The following is a 20,547-nucleotide window of genomic DNA, read 5'->3' on the forward strand; positions in this document are numbered from 1 at the left end:
AGTGATGAGCTTGGCATCGGCTGAGGCCAGGACATTTGTGGCAAACCGAGTTTAAAAACGTGATTATGTGCGTACTGTGGTACACGATGGTCATGATGTCTTTCACCGAGTGTGGTTGCACCTGGCAGCACATCTCAAGTTTAATGCGTGGCGTGGCTGCAGCGCCCGCTCCCTTGGCAGCACAGGTGTTTATTTCATGCCAACACTTGCTCTACCCCTCCCTTATTCTAACTTGAATTCTTACCCCAACCTATACCCTAGCTCTAGCCTTTACCCTAATGGTTAACCTTTCCCCCTACTCATTACTATATTCCTTACCTTAAACCCATCCCTTTAATTCACTTTTAAAAATTAGACCTTTTTGGTGTATGTTTTTTAAAATATATTTTTAATGTAAAAGTTTACTTAAGATCTTTTCATGCTTTTTAAATAACTTTGATGTTGCTTAACTTTTAAACACCACACTTTAAGACCTTTTTGTGTCATAACTTATTTCCATGGGGCTTTTTCTTACTGCAAATTACAGTTAAACTGCAGCAGAATGTAATGCCTCCTAGTTGGCCTGGCGAACCACTCGAGGGCAGCCGTTTGCTGTAACCACTGTACAGTGCTTCTGTTAGTGATGCTCTATTGAACAAATAAACACAAAAATGTAGTCACGGGCACAGAGCCCAGAAAGACCAGGAATGCAATGATGTAATGCAATTTGCATGCCCACTCCTAGCAATGACGCTGTTCCCTTGTGCCTCAAGAATGCACCGGATGCCATTATACCTTTCACTAATATTAAGTCCACATGAGTTAATATGCAGATACGTGCACAAAGATGCACATAAACCTTACATAACAATGAAACCGCCATGCTAAAACCGTTTCTCATTGACTGAAATTCTGAAGCTTTTGGGGGTGTCCATTTTTGCAACTCGTGTACAGTTACTAAACACATGAATTTTGTAAAAAAAAATATTTTTGAGGTCTGGCCGAGACTTAGCTTTTGCTGTGTTCCTAGTCTTATGTAATAAAAAATGTTTAAATAAAAATACATACGTACTTAAAGAGGTTCTGCATCAGCCCTTTTCATTCACTGGTCTGTTCAACTTTCACTCACATTTTGCTTCAGCCTACCTCAACTTACTTTATGGAACAGCGGGTCAGCCCACTGTAACCACTGCCTCTCTTGAGCTGTGAGTGATTTCACACAATATCAGCTCTCTTCACACGGTCTCCCGCTGAATAGCCACTATCACACTGTGGGAGAGAAGGGAAGTCGTACACCTCTACACAGACCAGGTTTCCAGCTCCTGTGTGGATGCTTTGCATGGCAGATGCCCATCATGATAATTTACACTCTCCCCAGGACGAATCAGCTAAAATAATCTCAGGAAAGATTTCAGTAGGAAGTGTACTGGTGCAGAAGTACTTATAGATTATGTGGCCAATATACATTCTACACTATCATGTTTTGAACCACTAGAGGTCAATGTAGTGAAAGTTTTAATTTTTATCAGGTCCCACACTGGACCCATGCCCTGCCTCGTGCTATCATCCGGAGGTGGACACATTGTACCCTGTGGTCACAGACCTGTGTAGTCTGTCTATCTGCTCATCAGTCTGACCCCCACGGTGCAAGAATGCTCTGTTCTCGGTTCCAGTTTTAAAGAAACCTTCAGCAGATCCTTTTGAATTGTCGAATGATAGGCCCTTTTCGACTTTACCTTTTGTTGCAAAAATATTAGAAAAAGATATTGACAGATAATTGAAAAGCCACTTGGAGGTCAATAAGGTGCTTGTTAAAACTCAAGTGGGTTTCAGGCCACTTTACTGCTCTGACACCTCACTAATGTCAGTTCTGGGTTACAAATACATGTTAGTGGATGGAGGAACTAACATAGAGCTCATCATGTTTGACCTTAGTGCTGCGTTGGATATAATCTCTCATCAGATGTCGGGAGTACAAGGTAAAACATTCGACTGGTACTCCTCTTTTCAGGTTTTGCGTGCACAGCACTTGTGCAGTGCCTGCAAAATCTTTTGAAACTAAAAAAAAATCTTAAAAGGGGCTTAAAGCTCACCCATTACTTACCTTCATTTACCACTGGTTGGATCCCACGTCACTCTTGTTTCCTTACTTTCTATTGGTCAGCGGCTTCTCCTGGTCTCTGGCTTCCTTCTGGTCTTTGGAATCTTCGTCCTGCCGTAGAGTATGGACCAATTACTGTTTCCTGTGGTTGGTGCCTTTCCACTGGCCAGCAGGTACTCTTTTTTAAATTACCAGCATGCACTGTTAGAGATCGCATGCATCTGCAGATAGTTGCTCTCCTCTCCCTCTGCAGGCAGTCACTCTCGTTCACCCCACCGTCACACAGGTCACCTCCTGATGGTCCTTGTTATTACCACTTAAAGCATTGTCTTTATGCATGTGTGCCCATATATCTGGTACATTGTTGGTCCCTGTGTGTGTATATATTGTTCTATCTGCATACACGCAGGTAGGTGTGATGTATCTGTCACATTTTGCATGGGTAGATGTTCTATGCACAATACAAGAAGCAAAGTCATGTTGCTTTGTCAACTCTTGCTTGCACATGATATTTGATTCCACTGTTTATGTTGCTTTATATATTGACATTTTTAACGAATGCCAAAGAGTTCTCGTATTGTGCAGTATTGCATTCTATTGTATATAACTTTTGAGTGCTGTATGTGTATTGCTATAACCGCAGCAGCATTGCCCTGGATTTGATTTCTCCTACAATGCAGTTACAGGCCAGCATTGATGCTGTGCTATGGTGGCATCAGACTCAATCAACAGAGATGTCGAGAACATGCTTTCTTCACAGTCTCGCTCTCTTCTTCTGGACTCCACTTTCTGAGTCTATCTACAGCAGTGGAGGATGCTCGAGGATAGTTTCCTCAGTACACACTGCCCATGTACATTCTGAGACTCTATTTCAACCAGATGGTCTGTGCACTGGCTGTGCATAGGCCATAAACAATCAACCTGGGAGGCAGCAACACTCAGTGTGCGCCCTACACTCTGTTAATCCCAGGGCCAGTCACAGACTCGGAGTTAAAAGTATATGTCAAATGCTGAGACTTGGCAAATAACAACCTTCTAAGCTGCACAACGTGTCTGTAGTATAGCTACTACTGCTTTCATCCCTGTGTAACCAATCGCCTGGAAGTCTGTGATAAGCAGTGCAAGATGTAACTGGCTGCAAGTCTAAAGAGTACTTTTTGTGGAAACTTTGTGTTTCAGGCACCAGCACTAAGAATGCTGAAAACATGTACTCTGTATTCTCCACTCGCAAGAATGGACAGATAGATAGATAGATAGATAGATAGATAGATAGATAGATAGATAGATAGATAGATAGATAGATAGATAGATAGATAGATAGATAGATAGATAGATAGATAGATAGATAGATAGATAGATAGATTTTAAAGTTGCAAGTATATTCCATTGAGCCTATTACATGCCGGGCCCTGAAATTATACCAGACCTATTTCCTGTGCCGGCCTTTGCAATCGATGAATGATTTTTTGTTTACTGTCCCCAGAATAAGCATGGGCCGAAAAGGTTATAGGGCCTTTTCTTTTGTGAATCCCACATTGCGGAATTCTCTCCCTCTTCAGTTAAGGAGAGAATCTAATCATTGAATGATTCGTAAAGGGGTTAAAACATGGCTACTTCAGACATTTCAGTGTCAGTCTGGTAGTGCCAAGAGACCCTTGTTAGGGTAGCAGTCACGTTTTATAAATCTATTTTATCATCACATGGGCATCAGTGTGAGAATCCTTTCTAGTGTTTTTGAAGGAGCACAGGAGGGTCACGCAGGTCAGTTCTAAGCTCCTCTCTTCTTGCGGTCTTCCCTCCATGACTGGTAAGGCTATGACCAGCTCAAAGTCCCACGCCTCTCCCAAGAACTACTTCTCCTCTTACCTGGTGGAAATGTTTTAAAGGTTGTTAGGGCTACTTATCCCATGGGCATACCAGAATACCAGGGTTGGTGGGTTAATAATGTACTTTGCCAGTGCCTTTTTCTTTCCATTATTTACCCTTTTTAGGTCTCACCTACGCTGTCTGTTGCCAAAGACCGATATTAATACTTGCAGCGGGTGGACATTAGGTCAGGCCAATGCTTAACACTGGTTGACTTTCTTGTGCATCTCATTTGCTTGCTTGTTATTCGATCTCCTTGCTTCATCTTTTGTGTTTGTCTGACCCTTATCATCCTTCTTTATCATCCTTTCAATTAGTCGACTTTTATTCTCACCCTTCTTGTATTCAGGGAACCTTTTTCTTTTTCTTTCAGCACTCCATGTGAGTCCCTGCCCTTATGTGCTATCTCCCTTGTGTGTTGCTTCCCCCACTAGACTCTCCCTCCTACCCTCTCCCTGTTGCCCCTTCTTCTCCCTCAGATCATCTGTTGTTTCCCCCACCGTTCCCCATAAAGCTATTTTGTCTGTTTTCTATTTTTACTCTCCATTCATCCATTTCCTCCAGTGCTCCCCCAATTCCTGCTACTCGTCAACTCGCACTTCACTACCACCAATTCTGTCATTTTCCCACGCCTGTCTCATATTTTTTTTGTTTTAAATCTTTTTTGAAGGGCCCAGTAATTTCGTGCTGGGGCACTAGTTTCTTTAAAAATGCTCCCTGGCACACTTTTTTATATTATTTAATTGTATGTTTAAACTAAGTTTTCATGTTACAGTCAGTGGAATGCCAACAGTGCCTCTTCAGTGGACTAATAGGAATCATATTTTCTAGTGATGTTCATTAAAACTAAAAAGAGTTTCTGTATATGTTCTAAGTGCACTGTACTTCTAGGAAGGATCAGTAGTTCTCTATTAATTAAAGTTATTCACATTTTATTTTTTGCATTTTAAGTTCTTATTGCAAGTATAGTATAGGGCTGCCACGTTTAAGCGGTGTCATGTGCTTTTTGGTTTTCTTCTTTTTGCTTTTGTGGCATGTACGTGCATTTTTTTCTAAAGTCTATTGCAGCAGCTTTCCAGGACCAGACCTTTTGGCATTGTCAATGATGGTTTTCTAAATGAGCACTTTTGGCAGAATGCAGCACGAAATAGGACAATGCACAGCTAGCGTAAAACTGTTTATTTGTAGTTATGCTTTGAAATTGTCATTTTTTTCTCATGAATAATTATTATTGTATCTTTATTACATGGCTGATCTCGGCCATGTAGCAGTTTCCATGATATCCAACTTCACAGGTAGAGGGCGGCCAAGAACTGCCAAATTTGGTTTATTATTTCTCTTATTGTAAGTATGTAATATTGTACAGATCTGACTCCGAAGGGCACTGGAGAACTTTACAAATGACGTTTGAACTATTTATTGTACTTACAAAATGATGTAACATTAAAGAAATACACATTTAGACTAGGGTAGGCCTATGAGCGATTTTGACTATCGAATGCACAAAGGGGAGATAGTCAAAGGCGGCCTGCAAGCACAGATGACCCATCTAATTTGACTCTTTATTTTTCCTCAAAACCAAATATTTTTAGACAGTTTAATGTGGAGTTTATGGAGAACAATCTGACTCACTCTACAGAGGTACTTAGAAGTCTATAATGTTACAGAAATATGTTTTCACCATTCACTGCAATAGCTGAACATGACACAATGTAAAGTAACATACTGTAATCGCTTATGCTCTGACTCTGCGTAAAGAATCACGTGGAGATTTTATTGTATTTCCATTTATATAGCACATTCCTGCTCCCTGCGAGCCCCACAGCGCTTTCCTGATTGCCAGGTAGCCCTCTGTGGTTATTGTAGCTCTCCGATGCCAGATTCCTGGTCACCCTGTGGGTGTTCCCTGAAAGGGTGCTGGTTGTCGTTTGGCCTTGGTGGGAGCGGTCTGAATGCTTTGTATAAGTTGTGAAGACATGGTAGGGGGCATAAACATGGAGTGTTGCCCATCGTGCAGGAACAGGCAAATCACACATGCAGGTAGTTAAAATCCTTGACAGGACCTGTTCAGTCTAACAGTTGTGGGAGGGCTAATCTGCTGCTACATTGAAGGGTCCTCAAAGTTGAGTCCTTTCGCCTTCAGAATTGGATTGAAGTAGAATGTTTTCATTTCACTGAAGAATCTCTGCCCAAATGGGATTCATTGTTGATCATTTTAGCTGGCATAAGTGAATGGCCTATTGACCTATGACACTAAATATATTTAAGAGCATGCTAAGTCCTCCTTTGCAAAGATGCTGATTAATTAATTAGGTCATTGGAATTGTTTATGGAAAGAAGATTGAAAGAATAGAGGTTTGTTTTATATTTTTGTAGTTATAATTCAACTCAGCCTGTAGTGCATGTTCTTAAGAACCACTTCTGTGAAGATGTGGGTCTCAATATTGATGTTGTTTTAGTGAGGTGTTCTAGAATTAATTTTGTCTTTCAGGGCTCCTGACCTTTCTTTTTTAACATTTTGTTGCCAAATTGAGCCAGCTGTCTTTTTGGTGTATATGTCGGTGCTGTGAGGCCCTAAGGTCAGGTAGTTTGTCAAATGGTTCAGTGACCACGTGGTGAAATTGGTTCACAGGCATTAGTAGTTTCAATGATCATGTCTGAGGTTCTGTCCAGAATGTGATGAAGCTCTTCCAGGGTCCCAGGAGGGGGAAAAGGTTTAGGTGGGAGATGTGGTTGGAATTTTTGGGCTGAAGTTAATGGTGCAGTAATTTGTCCAAGTAGTGTGACTGTGATGAAATCCTTTAAGTACAGCATGACATCAAGTCCACTGCAGACCGCACTGAATCTCTGCAAGCCTTTAAGTGGTGGTTTGAGCATGTATAGCGACTTGCTCTGTATGATATGGCCACTCTGGATCTGTATAAAGTCAATCCTAAATATTTATAGTACTCAGCTTCCCGAACTCGAGTTGCTCTGGATAACCAAGAAATTGTTTTTACATTTTCTCTCAAAAACTAAGGCTCAGATTTACGAATAAGTGGCGCAGCGCTGCAACAAAATTTAGAGCGTTCTGCCACTTTTGAAGGCAGGGAAGCACCATATTTACAAAAATACGGCACAGCCCTGTGTTTCCCCCTGTGCTGGCGCTAAATTTTGTTGCAAACGTAGGCATCCATAGTGCAAGGGTGTCTGAAATGAATGGTGTGATTGTTTATGTGCAGGATGTTATCGCTTCCTGCACAAGCGAGGAGGAATAAAGGTACTCCTCCTTGTTGCCCCACGCTAGCATCACCCCTGTTGTGGCATTTCACGTAAATCTGGGGCAGAATCAAAAGCAATGGGTGTTGTCTTGGAACGCCCACAGCAACACCCATTGCACTCCCCTCTGATGCAGAAACTGCATCCGAGGGGCTCATATTTACAAGGAGGTGATAAGTCACAAAAAGTGGCTTAACGCCTCCTTTTAAATATGGTGCAGTGAATAGCGCCACAGGAGCGTCACTAAAAGTGGCGCTAGGGCCTTGTAAATCTGGCCCTAAAAGTTTTGTTTTATCTAGATGTATTTCTCCCCAAAAAAAATTGCAATAATCATGAAGGGCCATTCAGTTTTTTCTGAAGACATATTATAGTGTAGTACATGAAATCTAAATTATTAGCATATAGCAAACATTGAACATGTCCTCTATTGACCTTTGCCGGTAAAGGAGATGAACTCAGAAAGTTTTCTTGATAAATCAGCTTTAATTTTCTTTGCACTATGTCTGGCTAACACACATACCTGCGTTAGACCACTGTTTACTGGAATTATTTGGGTTAAACTACCCCTGAAATAAATTTATATCTGAGCCCAATTTGATGAATGTAGCATTCTTAGGATAGAAAGAAGACCTGTATAAATACTTGTTCCCTTTGATTTCAACCACAAAGTCTCTCTATCACCAGTCAAACATCAATCCAAAGCCTACAAAGCAACAATAGATATGTCCCTCCTGTTTGCGTCTCTTGCATGCAATAGACCACAGGGCCAACCAGTGAACTAAAGTGTAATGACCCTCTCTAAACCCCCCTGCTATACTAGGATCTTCAATTGATTATTTTAAACCACTGAATATTACTTTTGAATACACTTTAGCCCAAAAATCAATTAGGCTAATTAATCTATAATTTTTGTTAATGGAAAAATTGAATTGTTTAATTACTGCACCTTTTCAAGACTCTGGAAAGTTTCCCTTTTCTCTTATCCGCAGAAAATAATACTTAATGTTGAGGCCCACCAATCTGTGTTTAACTTTATAGTTACTGTTGGAAGATTTTCTGGGCTAGCAGCTCTACTGAGGTTTAAAAAGGAAACTGTGGGCCTGATTTATACTTTTTTAGCTCCACATTTGCATCATTTTTTGTCGCAAAGCGGCACAAACTTACAAAATATAATTGAATTTTGTAAGTGTTCACCGCTTTTGCATAAAACATTACGCAAATTATGCACTAAAAAAATATAAATCAGACCCTGTATTTCTTAATGAGTCAATGGAGAAAAGATTTATATAGTGCATCATTTTTACATAATCAAAGATTGTTGATTGGAATCCAGCTTGATAATATAAATCCTCTATGTAAGTCACCCAACCCTCCTCTAAAGTTGGATTCAATACTGAAAGTCATTAGAACCTAGCTTCACCAGGAACCAATATTTTTGATGTATCAAGAAGCAATAACTTCAATCTTTTAAGACCAACATTTTGTGTCATAAACGTGTTTCTTTTAGTTAATTAGGTTTTTTAAATTGAATCCAGATAGCTTTAAGTAGACATGTTGTATTTTGGTTGTCTTTGGACACAGTCAAGTTTTTTTTAATTTACATTTCCACACACACACAGCATATCAAACGTTTTTCTAGATTTAATAATTTTCAGTGTAGTATTTGCTGGTATAGGAGAAGTTTTCAACAGTGGCCCCATCCGCACAGTACCGTTGCCTGAGAGCTCCTGAATGAGTCCGGAGGGTGGTCCCCTCCATGTACTGTGAAAGGAGGCCCCTCAAGTTTTTGTATGCCTCTGGTCTTCATTGCCACACATAGATAGGAAATCAATATATTTATTAGGTCACTGTACCACAAGAGTCTATTAGAAATTGAGTTGAAGTCCTCCACTTGCTGAGGTAACTTTGAAAAAGAGATAGATGATCTGATTACTTATTCTTTAATCTTGACTCTAAACCAACAACAAAAGCTCACAAAAACATCATGCGTCCAGACATATTCCAGCTGACACACTGAACCTGAAAATTAGACTACAACATACGTTCTTTTACCTGCAAGCAACCATAAATGACTGACCACATGACTACTTGGTAGCAGGAATGCTTTCCTCACCAGTTTGACGTAGTACCAACAACAAGTTCCTGAATAAAAACGAAGACAACAAAGTTAGACTTCCCAGCACCAGTGTTCTCTAGTTCACCCCTGCAAAAGGCCTCCTTAAGGAGCACAACTTCACAGCTCCCTGCACCCCTGACTGACAGCTTGCAGCAAAAACACCCCTCACTCACAACGCCTACTCAGAGTGTTTGCGCCCACTGACAAAAGCAAGATGGACAGTACACAATGGGGTAGGTCCATAATCTTTACTGTAAGTCAGCACACTTCAGGGTCTAGCTTCCCAATGGGGCACACCTCACTTCATCACACAAGTGGATTCCTTTGGAGTCCATTTCTTGTTGTTTTAGTCTTGTGACGTTTGAGATGTTTCTGAAATTCCAAAAGATTCACTGGTACTGTTACATCCCAAATGAATACAGGAACCAGGCATGCCTTTCAAGTATGAATTCTGTAATAATAACATTATTATATAGCACTACATCACAAACTTTTGAGGTTCATAAGCACTGCAAATACCAAATGTAATGGTACTTTATTTTTTATCTTTGCATGGTCAATAGAGTCCATCTTGTTGTAATTTTAATTCATAACCTACTAACGGAATTCATGACCTACCAGAACCTTCCAACAAATGTGACTCAACTTAAGTTATCCACGAAATAAAAAGATCCAAGAATCTCTGTGCACCATCAAAGATCTAGGAAAGGTCTTGCAACTGAACCATGCTGTTGAACGCTATTGTACAGATTGAAAAACACCCCCAAAAAATTCAGCCCTCATTTCCACTGAGCTGTCTCAAACTACTAACGGGCCAACTGTCTCCCTTTATTGACTTCTATGCAAGATTTTGTTTCTATACACTTCGAAGCCAGAAACATACAACATATTTCGGTCAATCCATCAGCCCACATAGACATTTCTTGCCAGCATTGAAGTATGGGTTGCTATGAAGACAATTCTTTGGAGACGCTCATTATCAAATTCAAACCGGCAAATCCCATCTCATGTCCCTTAGAACATTGTAGAGTCTTGTTTCTCATCTCTCTGCATGAATTGGAAGAGCCCTCCTCTGGTGAGAGTGTCTGGGCCTATAACATAAATTTCAATGTTCTTCAAAGTCATCCTCGCCTTCCACTTTAGCAATGGGAAACATCCAAACATCTTTACAGGAAATTCACCAAGAAAGAAGAGCTAATTTGTAGTTTTCCATTACTGCTTATCTGAATGTTTCTCACTTCCCCAGCTTTTTGAAGTTGGATATTTGTTCGATAAGGCAGGGTGTCTTATGCAGGCTCTGGAAGCCCTTGTAAGTGGGCATGAAGAGATAAAAGTCCAGTAAAATGTATTTGAGGAAATAGCATCAGAACTAAAAACGTTAAATTCATGTATGCTGAATCTTGTGAGACCAATGTGAAAGACAAATGTACCAGAGAATATACTAATTTAAGTAACCCCCCCTCAGTATTACAGCTTACTCAGCAATCACCTATCACATGTACATCTCAGACTGGTGAATCCTAGTAAAACAGAGGTGAATGCTATTGATATATTATTGGATGCCATTTTTTCAGCATGGCGTTTTACCAAAATAATAAGACATTCAAGATACTCAAGTTCCAACACCTCTTGGCGGAAGTTAAGGGGAAAAACGTCAAAGAGATCAACGATATTAGATCAGTTCCCAGCAAGTAATTAGAAGCCTTTTACTACTTCTTTGTCTCATTTAGTTTACTGAAGGAAGCCTGGATCGGCGAAGAATTCAACCACCCACAAAGGTTGTTTCCAACTCCTAAGACAAATGTTAAAGAAGAAGAACCATCGTGTTAAAGGCAAATCAACGTGAACGCGAACTTAAAACAACGTGAAGTTGAGAGTTTGAACTAGTCTCCACCCCAGCGGAAACCCTCCCCTAGTGAAGGTCCAATTGTTCATGTTTTGCACAAGACAATTATGTTTGTTGACATCTCCAGAGAATAGAAAAGGACAAGATTCCCCTGTTAAGCGATCACCAGTTCTATACTTGGACATATCCCTGCCTTGGAGGACATCTATTCTGTTATCTAAAACTAGTGGGGTTTGTAAATAATACCAAGGGAAGAAAAGTATGGAAATTGCATTTTTGTCTGGCATTTTGAAAGGTTTGTTTCTGAAAGCAGAGAGATCTTTAAGTCACGAACAAGATACACAGTCAGTGTTAAAGTACCAGCCAGGTCTTAAAACCCCCCCATTTCAGTTTGTCTACAGCCCGGTTAGTGGATGCCATCCCTGGCTTCAGAGACTATACCTACATGTATGAGAATGCTTCTGTATATGGGAGGGATAATTATAGAGATTTGCTATCGAATTATCTGCATTACATATGTGCTACCTTCATGTACAAATCGTTTTGCCCCTCTTGTTGACAGAGATAATGATCCATTTGAAACCTCTTACTTAAGCAGTGTATTCTAACATGAGAGTTGCTCGCACACCGGCATTATCTTAGTCCACAGTTTTAGCTGAGCAAAAAAGGTACTTTTTAAAATAATATGCTGTTAAAGAAAGATTTGATTTATTTTAGACGGTTGACTGGCTGGTTGGTTGCTGCGTAACTATAACCCATGCGTAGTTAGTTGTTGCAACAGTGGTAAGGTCTTTGTTTGGAAACTACGTTGTGGTTTTTGTACTCTTTTCCTTGTGGTGAGCATCCTGTATATTTGGTTCTCTTTTGTCTCTGGTTGAGTTACAAGTTTATAACTATAGAAGATGTGTTGATCTAATCTTTCTCCATGTTCTGCGTGTCTCTGCTCAGCATTAGTAATGATACTGATGATGGAATATGAGTCTACTACAGAGAAGGTCAACTGGCAGTCACCTTGGGTGGACAAGCAAGAAGGGCAGGCTAACACCCTGCATCTAACATCCTGCTTGTCCTGTACTTGATGTGAACGCCTGATTCTGGAAACATCTCTGTTCTGCGTGAGTCCTGCCCTATGATTTAACACTGCCATTAAAGATACTCTTAAAAACATTTTTTTCAACAAGCCTACAACAGAGTTTGCTAAATGCAAAGATCGAGTAACACTGGATGTCTGGACTAATACTGATCATTCACTACATGTAATCATCAGTGCCTCACCCAAAATACTGCTTCCACTATCTCCACTCGTAGCTGATCTGAAGACAGTGGCATCATTTGTATTCAGTCTTGGAGTTAAGTTGCCTGTAATACCACTTGTGCTCTATTCAGTACTATCCAATACTTGATAACCTAGATTTACCACAGAGGCATGTTACCTCATTTGGCACATACGTTGTCTAGCAGACCATTCTAAAGTAAACACAAATCGAAATATTTGGCACTAAAGGTCACCCACTGAATATATTTGGGAAAATAGGTTGACTGAGGATTTTCCATTTACATTTCTAATGCTCTACTTAATGATCTCATGCACTATGAAAAAACACAACTTAACTAATATTTCTATTTAGCCACAATTTAACTCTCTGGATTGTTTGCTTTTGGTTTTCTAAGGCAATATTTATAAAGGTGTGGGAAGGTACCATGCTGCCATGGCACATTCTAAGTTTTTTTCCACTTACCCAAGTGCACTTGATCCAAGAAGGACTTAAACCCTGATGCACAAGATCGGGGTTTCAAGTAAAGGGTTTGATTAGCCGCAAATACATTTGCTCCCTTAATTCCACAAAACAACTTACCCTCCCTGATAGGGTTTAGCCGAGCATCAAGCCACTCTTTGCAAGGACAGAGGAACATTACATTAAATGGTCAAATTCAATTCCTAGTGAAAAGAAAATTATGGCATTTTCAAACAGGGAAATTCAAATGAAGGTGACTTAATTAGAAGACTAACGTGTGAAAAAGCTAGAATAACGATTGCCTGACTTGACAATGCCAAATGGAGAAAAGAGAGGGATTGGGGTAACAAATGCTGGATTTTCAGTTATGCATCACTTTTTTTAACACAGACAGGGAAAGTATCTTTGAGCTCAGTTAGTTGTTTCCCTGTTTGAACATGGACAAGGAAAAGTGATATAAGAAACCAGAGCCTTCACACATTAGATCATTCGATGTATAACAGCAAAATCACCTGTAAATTTAACCAAAAGGGAAACATAAGTGATCAAGCCCTAAGACAGTGCTTAGCTAACACTCCCACAAAGCCATTTAGCCAATAAGAAGTGTGGAGGCTGATAATGTAACTGCTGGCCCTACTGTTGGAAGGGTATGGGAAGCTCTCGGGCAGGTCAATAATTGAAAAGAGATTAAGAAGCTACCATTTTTGGATCAATCTTCACTATCCAGTGCCACAGACAAAGGAGTTTAAGGGTATTTAACTATCAAGTAAACAAATAGTAGTCCAGGTTTAGTTGGGAAGAAGATGATTCTTATATAGAAATGTAATCCATTTATTTGTGCATGGAGCATGCCGGTACTGGTCGTCCAACACACAACGCTGATAGACCCAGGCCACTGATGACCCATGCTGACATTGGAAACCTAGATCTTTACTACCTGATGCTGATATCTTACTCTCAATGCAACTCAAAATAACTGCTTCTGCATAATTGGAAAACTTTCTAGAACTAAAGTGGGATGTTTGTTGAACCCCCAAATCTATATTTACATGATCATCACTGAGTGCTCCAGAGGAAGCACAAGCCTTCCTGGAGTGACTTTGCGGATAAAGCCAACTTCAGTCCTTCTTCATTCTTTCCATACAAACACTCGCATTATCATACAGAAAGTCATCACAGACTGGGTTTTTATGTTGGAGATTTGTTCCTGAGCCTGTTAGAGGGAGAATGTAGGTTTTCACGGCAAGCCGGGTTGGAGGGGGGTGTGGCATTAGGGGGATGGGGCTAGTGGATCAGAAATTACATTAGGCTGGTTAGTGGGAAACATTTTGCCGCTAGTCAGCCTAGTGGCATTTACTGATGCACAAGCAGCCCAAAAATGGCTCCTGTCTAAGTTTAACAGGAGTCATGCCCACCACCCCAATGCCCACCACCCCAGTGCCCACCACAGGGGACCAGTGGTCCCCAGGGCAAGCCCAAAATACCCAGTGCCAGGCAGGAGGCCCCATATAAGGGGCCCTTAATGGCACACCACACACATACACAAACACTTACCTGCAACTTAACAGGGATGGGCTCCCTCCTCCTGTAATGTTGCTGTGATGTGGGGAGCGGTGTTGCTGGGGTTTGGGGTAGGCATCTTTGTGCCCATTCCATGGTGTTTCACCATGGAAATGGGCCTACCTGCACTCTAACTGCTGCTCTGACCAAGAGTTAAGTAATGGCAATGAGCGAGCTTAGCACTCTTATTTAGGTCCTCCTCCCACCCTCGTGTCGTTTGTGCGCCAGGAGTTAAATAGCACTGGGGGGGCCGGCGCCATGTTTAGGGCGGGAACGCCTACCTTGCATCTCTTTGATGCAAGGTGGGTTTGTGCATTCTAAACATGGTGCTAATACCAATATTTTGACGCTAGATGGGTCTAGCGTCAAAATATAAATATGGAGTTAGGTTAGCGCCACTATAGTACCAAAATAAATGGCGCTAAAGTGTCTCTAAGTTTCCATAAATATGGGCCTTAATATCTGAGCAGAATAAATCTTCTACACAATTATTCACCATGTGAAATAGCACTTTCTTCTTATGTAGCTCAGTTCAGTCCTTGGGTGTAGGTCTCACCAAGAAAGCCTACAATGAGGTAAGTAGCCCAATCACCTACAGTAGGGAGGTTAAAAACCTCACTATTCTAAATGATTGATAGGACTTGCCATTAAAAAGTGCATTTCACTTTTCCCCCTACAAACCCACTAACCTTACCCGGCTGCAGAACTTATCAAGGTGTAGTCATTTGCTAGTTCAATTTACAAGATACAAGACAAAGGATAAGTGGCCTAAAAGTGCCAAAAGTGTTGATTGACGAGCATTAATATTCTGTGAATTACAGAGCTTGCATACAATGAAATTCCCTAATATATCAGCAAAAACAGCATGGCTCCCCGATGCAAAGCTGTGCCCCAAAATACATCCAACTTCACACACACTTTTAGCATCAGTCACACATAATGAACCGTCCACCCACAGAACTAGCAGATTCCTCGAGACAGCAGCAGAATGAAATTCAGTTATATGATCCTTCTCAGAGTCAACCCCTTATTTCTAAGATTCGAACTACAAGACCCAGCAGCTCCACAGACATTTTACCAATTAGGCACTTGAAAGACAGCAGTTATCACTTCCCTGATGATTACCCACAAAGCATAGCAGTGCAGTATTATGTGGAATTTTATTAGCCAAAAACAAGTTTAGTTGATGCCTGACTTTGGAAGCTATCATTTGACAGCACTTTTTGTGTTGCAGCCTTACTGATAGGGCTTTTTTTTTTACTGTAAAACAGTCTCTACGTAAACCCTCTTCCTGACTTTTACGCTTTATCTGACTGTGGACGTCTCTGTTCATACCAGGGTGCACAATACTGTTTATGTTCATAATGGCTATCTTGGTGACAAGATGGTCATACTTGAGGACTTCTTTTAGTGGTAATGCAATGTCTGTGGATCAGGCCTAGTTTTACTTGCAGGTTTTGAGTTTTCATCCCTCCCGTAGTTTCTACTGCCATAGACAGCATAGGTGTGACTCATCAGACTGTCATGTATGTAGCCAGAATGGCCCTTGTTTAAATTGTCTGTTTATGGCAGCCTAAACTGTGGGAGGGGAGAGGAAGCCGACTCTGATATCATGGAACCTGCATGTAAGTGGAATTCGCAGTAGAACCTTTTAGGCATGTACTGCATGCCTTCTGCCTCCAGCAACTTCTGCTGTGTCAGAATGACACTTTTAGCTTAAGAGGTGCACACCGGGCATGCTTCTCCTGCTCAAAAACTGAAAAAGGGGGGCTAATGCCAAATTCCTTGGACTGACAAGGGATGAAAAACACCCCTGATGCCACACTAGAATCCCATTGATAAGAAATTTCATCGAGGCATTCTAAAATGTCCTTCTGTTTCCCTGTCTTCATTAGCATGCTCTGTCACTAATAGGTCAAGTCAGGGCTGGCTTTAGCGCTGATGGCAGCCAGTTCGACAATATATTTTGGTGCTCCCCGTTACTTCCTTCACCACGGATCCTCTCACTACCACCCAACAACAGTGCCACTCATCTCTCTGTAGCTCCTCTCTTGAATTGCATTTCTTATGTTCTGTAGCGCTACTCATACCACTGTATGGTGTCAGAGCACCTTACATCACACACCATTGTATAGGCACAATGAATCATATGTGTGTAATTCGGTCTATAGGAAATGTTAAATAAGACAATGTGTAATGCACGGTGTAGGGACCACATATCATTCGTACTAGTAGGGAGTATATTGTAAGAGTGAGAAACACAACCTCAGGATTTAAAACATACCCCTGTTGTTGGCTTCACAGATAAGGAAGTATTTCCACCCATACAAATCCTTTTTATCCACACTTGGATAATCAAACACTGGGGGGAAACATAACATTTTAACGTATACTACGAAGCATGCATTGCCCTCTTTGATGACAGTTCATAGGTCACTGTTATGTAATTGTAATTTATGGACTGCAAGTTACAAAAGCATCTCTGTGACAAAAACAGTAACCCACTGAGCTATCCACATAAACTACAGGTCTGTGATCCGCAGAGTACACCTTCTTCGCAGCAGGCATATTAACCTCTGCGCTACCCTGGATGAGTCAAAACTGCCACTGAACAAAACTCCTTCTCGCCAGGAAATGGTGACTGGAATCACCAGTGCAATCTTGGCATTTGTATCGTTGCCTGAAAGCTGCTGGAAAGCCAAGGAAGTCTACACCAAGGGCTTCTAAACCTATAAGTTATTTCTAAACACAGAGCCCCTCAAGGTCAGCGCCAGGGGCCGCTGCACCGGTCGCACCGCCCTGAAAGCGGCCAGTCGTCAAATGATTCAATAACACTCACGTCCTTTCGCCAGTGGCTATACCAAAGGTTGTTTGTGCGCCACCAAACCCAATGACTCTCGCCTTTAATTTGATGAGGCTGTACGCGGCCAACAAAGCCCCTGATAGCAGGTGATAGTAGTGTATTAAGACTGTAGTTTAGCCATGTGATCGGTGTCTCACAGTGACGTATCCAGGTACATTATCTAATCAATTGCATGTTTGCATCTTTCTCATTTTCACTTTTTTTATAGGGAGCATATTTTATGCACTGACGAAAATGCGTTTCATTATAAATGCAAAATGTAAGTCTCAAAGCAATGTGTTTTTCTCACGTTTTGCAATGCACATAAGTAGAACACTCTAACGCTGACACTATCACAGATCTGCTAACCCTCACTGGAATTATGATCACATTCAGCTTTGCTACATGTTTTGTTTACATTGTTTACTTGTAAAGCAAGCACACAACAATTGCAGTGCTTCCTGGCACCAACAGCCATGGTAGTATTTTGCTTACATTGGTGTGTAAGGCAGAACATTAGATTACAAATACATTAAAAAATATATAAATTAAGAAAAAAGTCTGATCGACTCTGTTTCACTAATGCTAATTATCAACTCTCCTTTGTCCAGCATAACAAGTAAAGCAAGGAGTCTGCTTTCTAGAACATTTGGGCAGGAACACACTTCATTGGGTAACAAAACTGTATTGAGGTAGCTGTCCATTTTATTTATACACGTATTTGGATTATTTTGCTACCTCACAAAAGGGCATGTTTACAGGCCTCTAGCGCCACATTGTGCTACCCTAGCACCATTTTTTTTTATGCTAATGCGACGTTAACGTGGTCTTTCTCCCGTGCCGTATTTACAAAGTGGCACAATGCTTGCATTGCGCCACTTTGTAAACCCTTGCTCCACATTATGCCTGCACCAGGCATAATATATGCAAGGAAGGTGTTCCCCCACTAGGAGGCCCGAAAAAATGGTGTAGTGTAATTTACAACATTTCACTGCATATTTTTTTCCTTCATTTGTAACGCCTGCTCAGAGCAGGCATTAGAATGATACCCCCATGTTAATCCATGGGCCTCCTTGTGCTTTGCTGCACTAGTGTAAAAAATTATGACACTAGTGCAACAAAGCTGCCATGGTGCGCTGAATTGTAAATACGGTGCAACCATGGTGTTCTTAGGTAGGGCAGGGGCCACACAAGAAAAGTGGCACATCTTGACTGATGCGCCACTTCCTTGTAAATATGCCCCAGAATCCCTGCAGTTAGCCTGCTGACTTCCCAATGTTGTGACTCCTCCCTCGACACAGTAAACAACCAACCACAGCACCAGCAGTGAAAGCCTGTGTCAGTTGGGCGCATAAGAATTACCATACTTGAGTGCCATTCGAAATAAACCTTCACCAAAAGGTACACAAGAGAGTAATGGAAATATTTTCAGTAGTTCTAAATGAAAGTGTCTCCAAGCACCTAAATCTAAAATAAAGATCATTATAGTGCATGAAAAGTAAAAATTAAAAAATATATATAACAAATGAAAAAGTAGCACCTAAAGTCATACATAGATTTGGTATAATACTTCCTCACTGAGTATTGGGCGCTGATAGAATTCTCACTTGCAGTCACTGACAGGAGTAAATTGTAGCTAACTGAGCTAACCACGACTAGTAATGGGCAGCTCCTTTTCTCAACAATAAAAAAACACTTTCGCTATTCCAAGTATGATATGGGCAGCGGTGTAACCATCCTTGTGAAGACTTCGTGACGTACCGTGTCTGTGAAAGTCGGTTAGGGCGGGGTGCAGTGTCGCACGTCACGCTCAGCAGCCAGGCCACAGAATTTGCATATTGCCATAGAGGCACCGAACTCTTAAAAACCTTCGTTGTTTCCGCAGGGGACCCTAAACTGGATAAGAAATTCAGATGTAAAGAAGCAGAGAACCTGAAATCAGCAATCCATTAACAAGTTATCCTAACACGTTATCCTAAATTAGGTTTTAAATCTGAAACTGTGGTGTACCTTGGCATCAGGGCCTTTTGACACATGCATAAGATTAGCTGGGGGCCAACTGCATGATGCTGTTTCTTAATTCCTTCTAATTTTCTTCTTAGGTGGACGACTCTGAAGACTCACCGAAAGCAGAAGAGAAGCATCCAAATTACCGATACCAGTCAGTAGGCGTTCAAGTGGAGGAAGAGAGGGGGTGAGTAAACCTTTACTGCTACAAGGGCATAGCTCACCGAGCCTTGAGGAAAACTTGCCTTTGCCAAGATGAAAATTCAATAGTGGAACGCGGACCTTGTGTCCTTGGGTTTTTAATCGTGTAGTGGAAATAACATTTTTTAAATGAAACAAGCGGTGTGTTTTATTGTATATTTTTATAAAGCACCTTGTAGTAATTGGGGTTAATAAAGCTTCAAGTAGGCTGTAATCCAATTGACAAACAACATGTTTATTCAGGTAAAATCGGCAAAAGACCCCAGCCACCAGCGCTCACAGTAACGTCGCTCTCGCCTCTCAACTTCCCCGTCTTTAACACCTCACGTTCCTTCATGGAATCTCTCAAAGATTCCAATAGAATACCACACCACTTCCCTACCTTCACAGTAACATAACTTGAATGTACATTTTTTTTTTTTTTTTACATTTCCATTCTAACTTGTAAAACTTGTAAAATAACAAAACTCGGAAAAGAAAGGAAACACAGAAAGGAAGACAGTTTCACATAATACATTAAATCTTTACAAAACATAATCCTTCATGTAAGAAGGTCTTTTGCGAACACGTTGAGGACTGCACACCGGAATAGAGTTGTCTTCCGAACACTTACTGCTTGGCATTCTTCCTTCCAAATTACTCTCATTCATTGAAATATGTTTTGCCACTCCATTCAGGTTCCACACCTTGTGATTGTCCAATTTCACTGCATTCATAAAAACCTTGACCACCTTAAATGGTTGACTAAATTTGGACGGACAAAGCTTCTTAGGTGATTTTATCTTCACCCAGTCTCCCACCCTCACTATTGTCTCTTTGACAGCATTTCTCTTATCAAACAACACCTTCCTGTGTGTCATCCTCTCTTTTTCTCTCTCTTTCCATTCCCCAGTATCATCAACCCGTTTGTCGACTACCAATCTTTTCTCAATAACCCATGAGGGCATAACATGGGTATTGGGTCTCCTACCCCTAAACAATTGAAATGGAGAAACTCCAGTAGACGAATGTGGAGTGAAGCGATATTCTTTCACC

The 20,547-nt window shown here is 41.0% G+C and overlaps 1 protein-coding gene across 11 annotated transcripts in view; it reads left to right on the plus strand.

Annotated features, from left to right (window-relative positions):
• The window catches only part of DLGAP1 (DLG associated protein 1), a 2,415,981-nt gene that overhangs the window by 2,185,985 nt on the left and 209,449 nt on the right, over nt 1-20,547 (plus strand). For all 11 annotated transcript variants that reach the window (XM_069219941.1, XM_069219948.1, XM_069219940.1 and 8 more), the window contains one exon: nt 19,407-19,498. In XM_069219941.1, the coding sequence (XP_069076042.1) occupies nt 19,407-19,498 (92 nt within the window). The remainder of the gene's footprint in view (nt 1-19,406; nt 19,499-20,547) is intronic.

This window comes from Pleurodeles waltl, chromosome 2_2, assembly GCF_031143425.1.
Source record: "Pleurodeles waltl isolate 20211129_DDA chromosome 2_2, aPleWal1.hap1.20221129, whole genome shotgun sequence".
In the NCBI taxonomy this organism is placed as follows: domain Eukaryota; kingdom Metazoa; phylum Chordata; class Amphibia; order Caudata; family Salamandridae; genus Pleurodeles; species Pleurodeles waltl.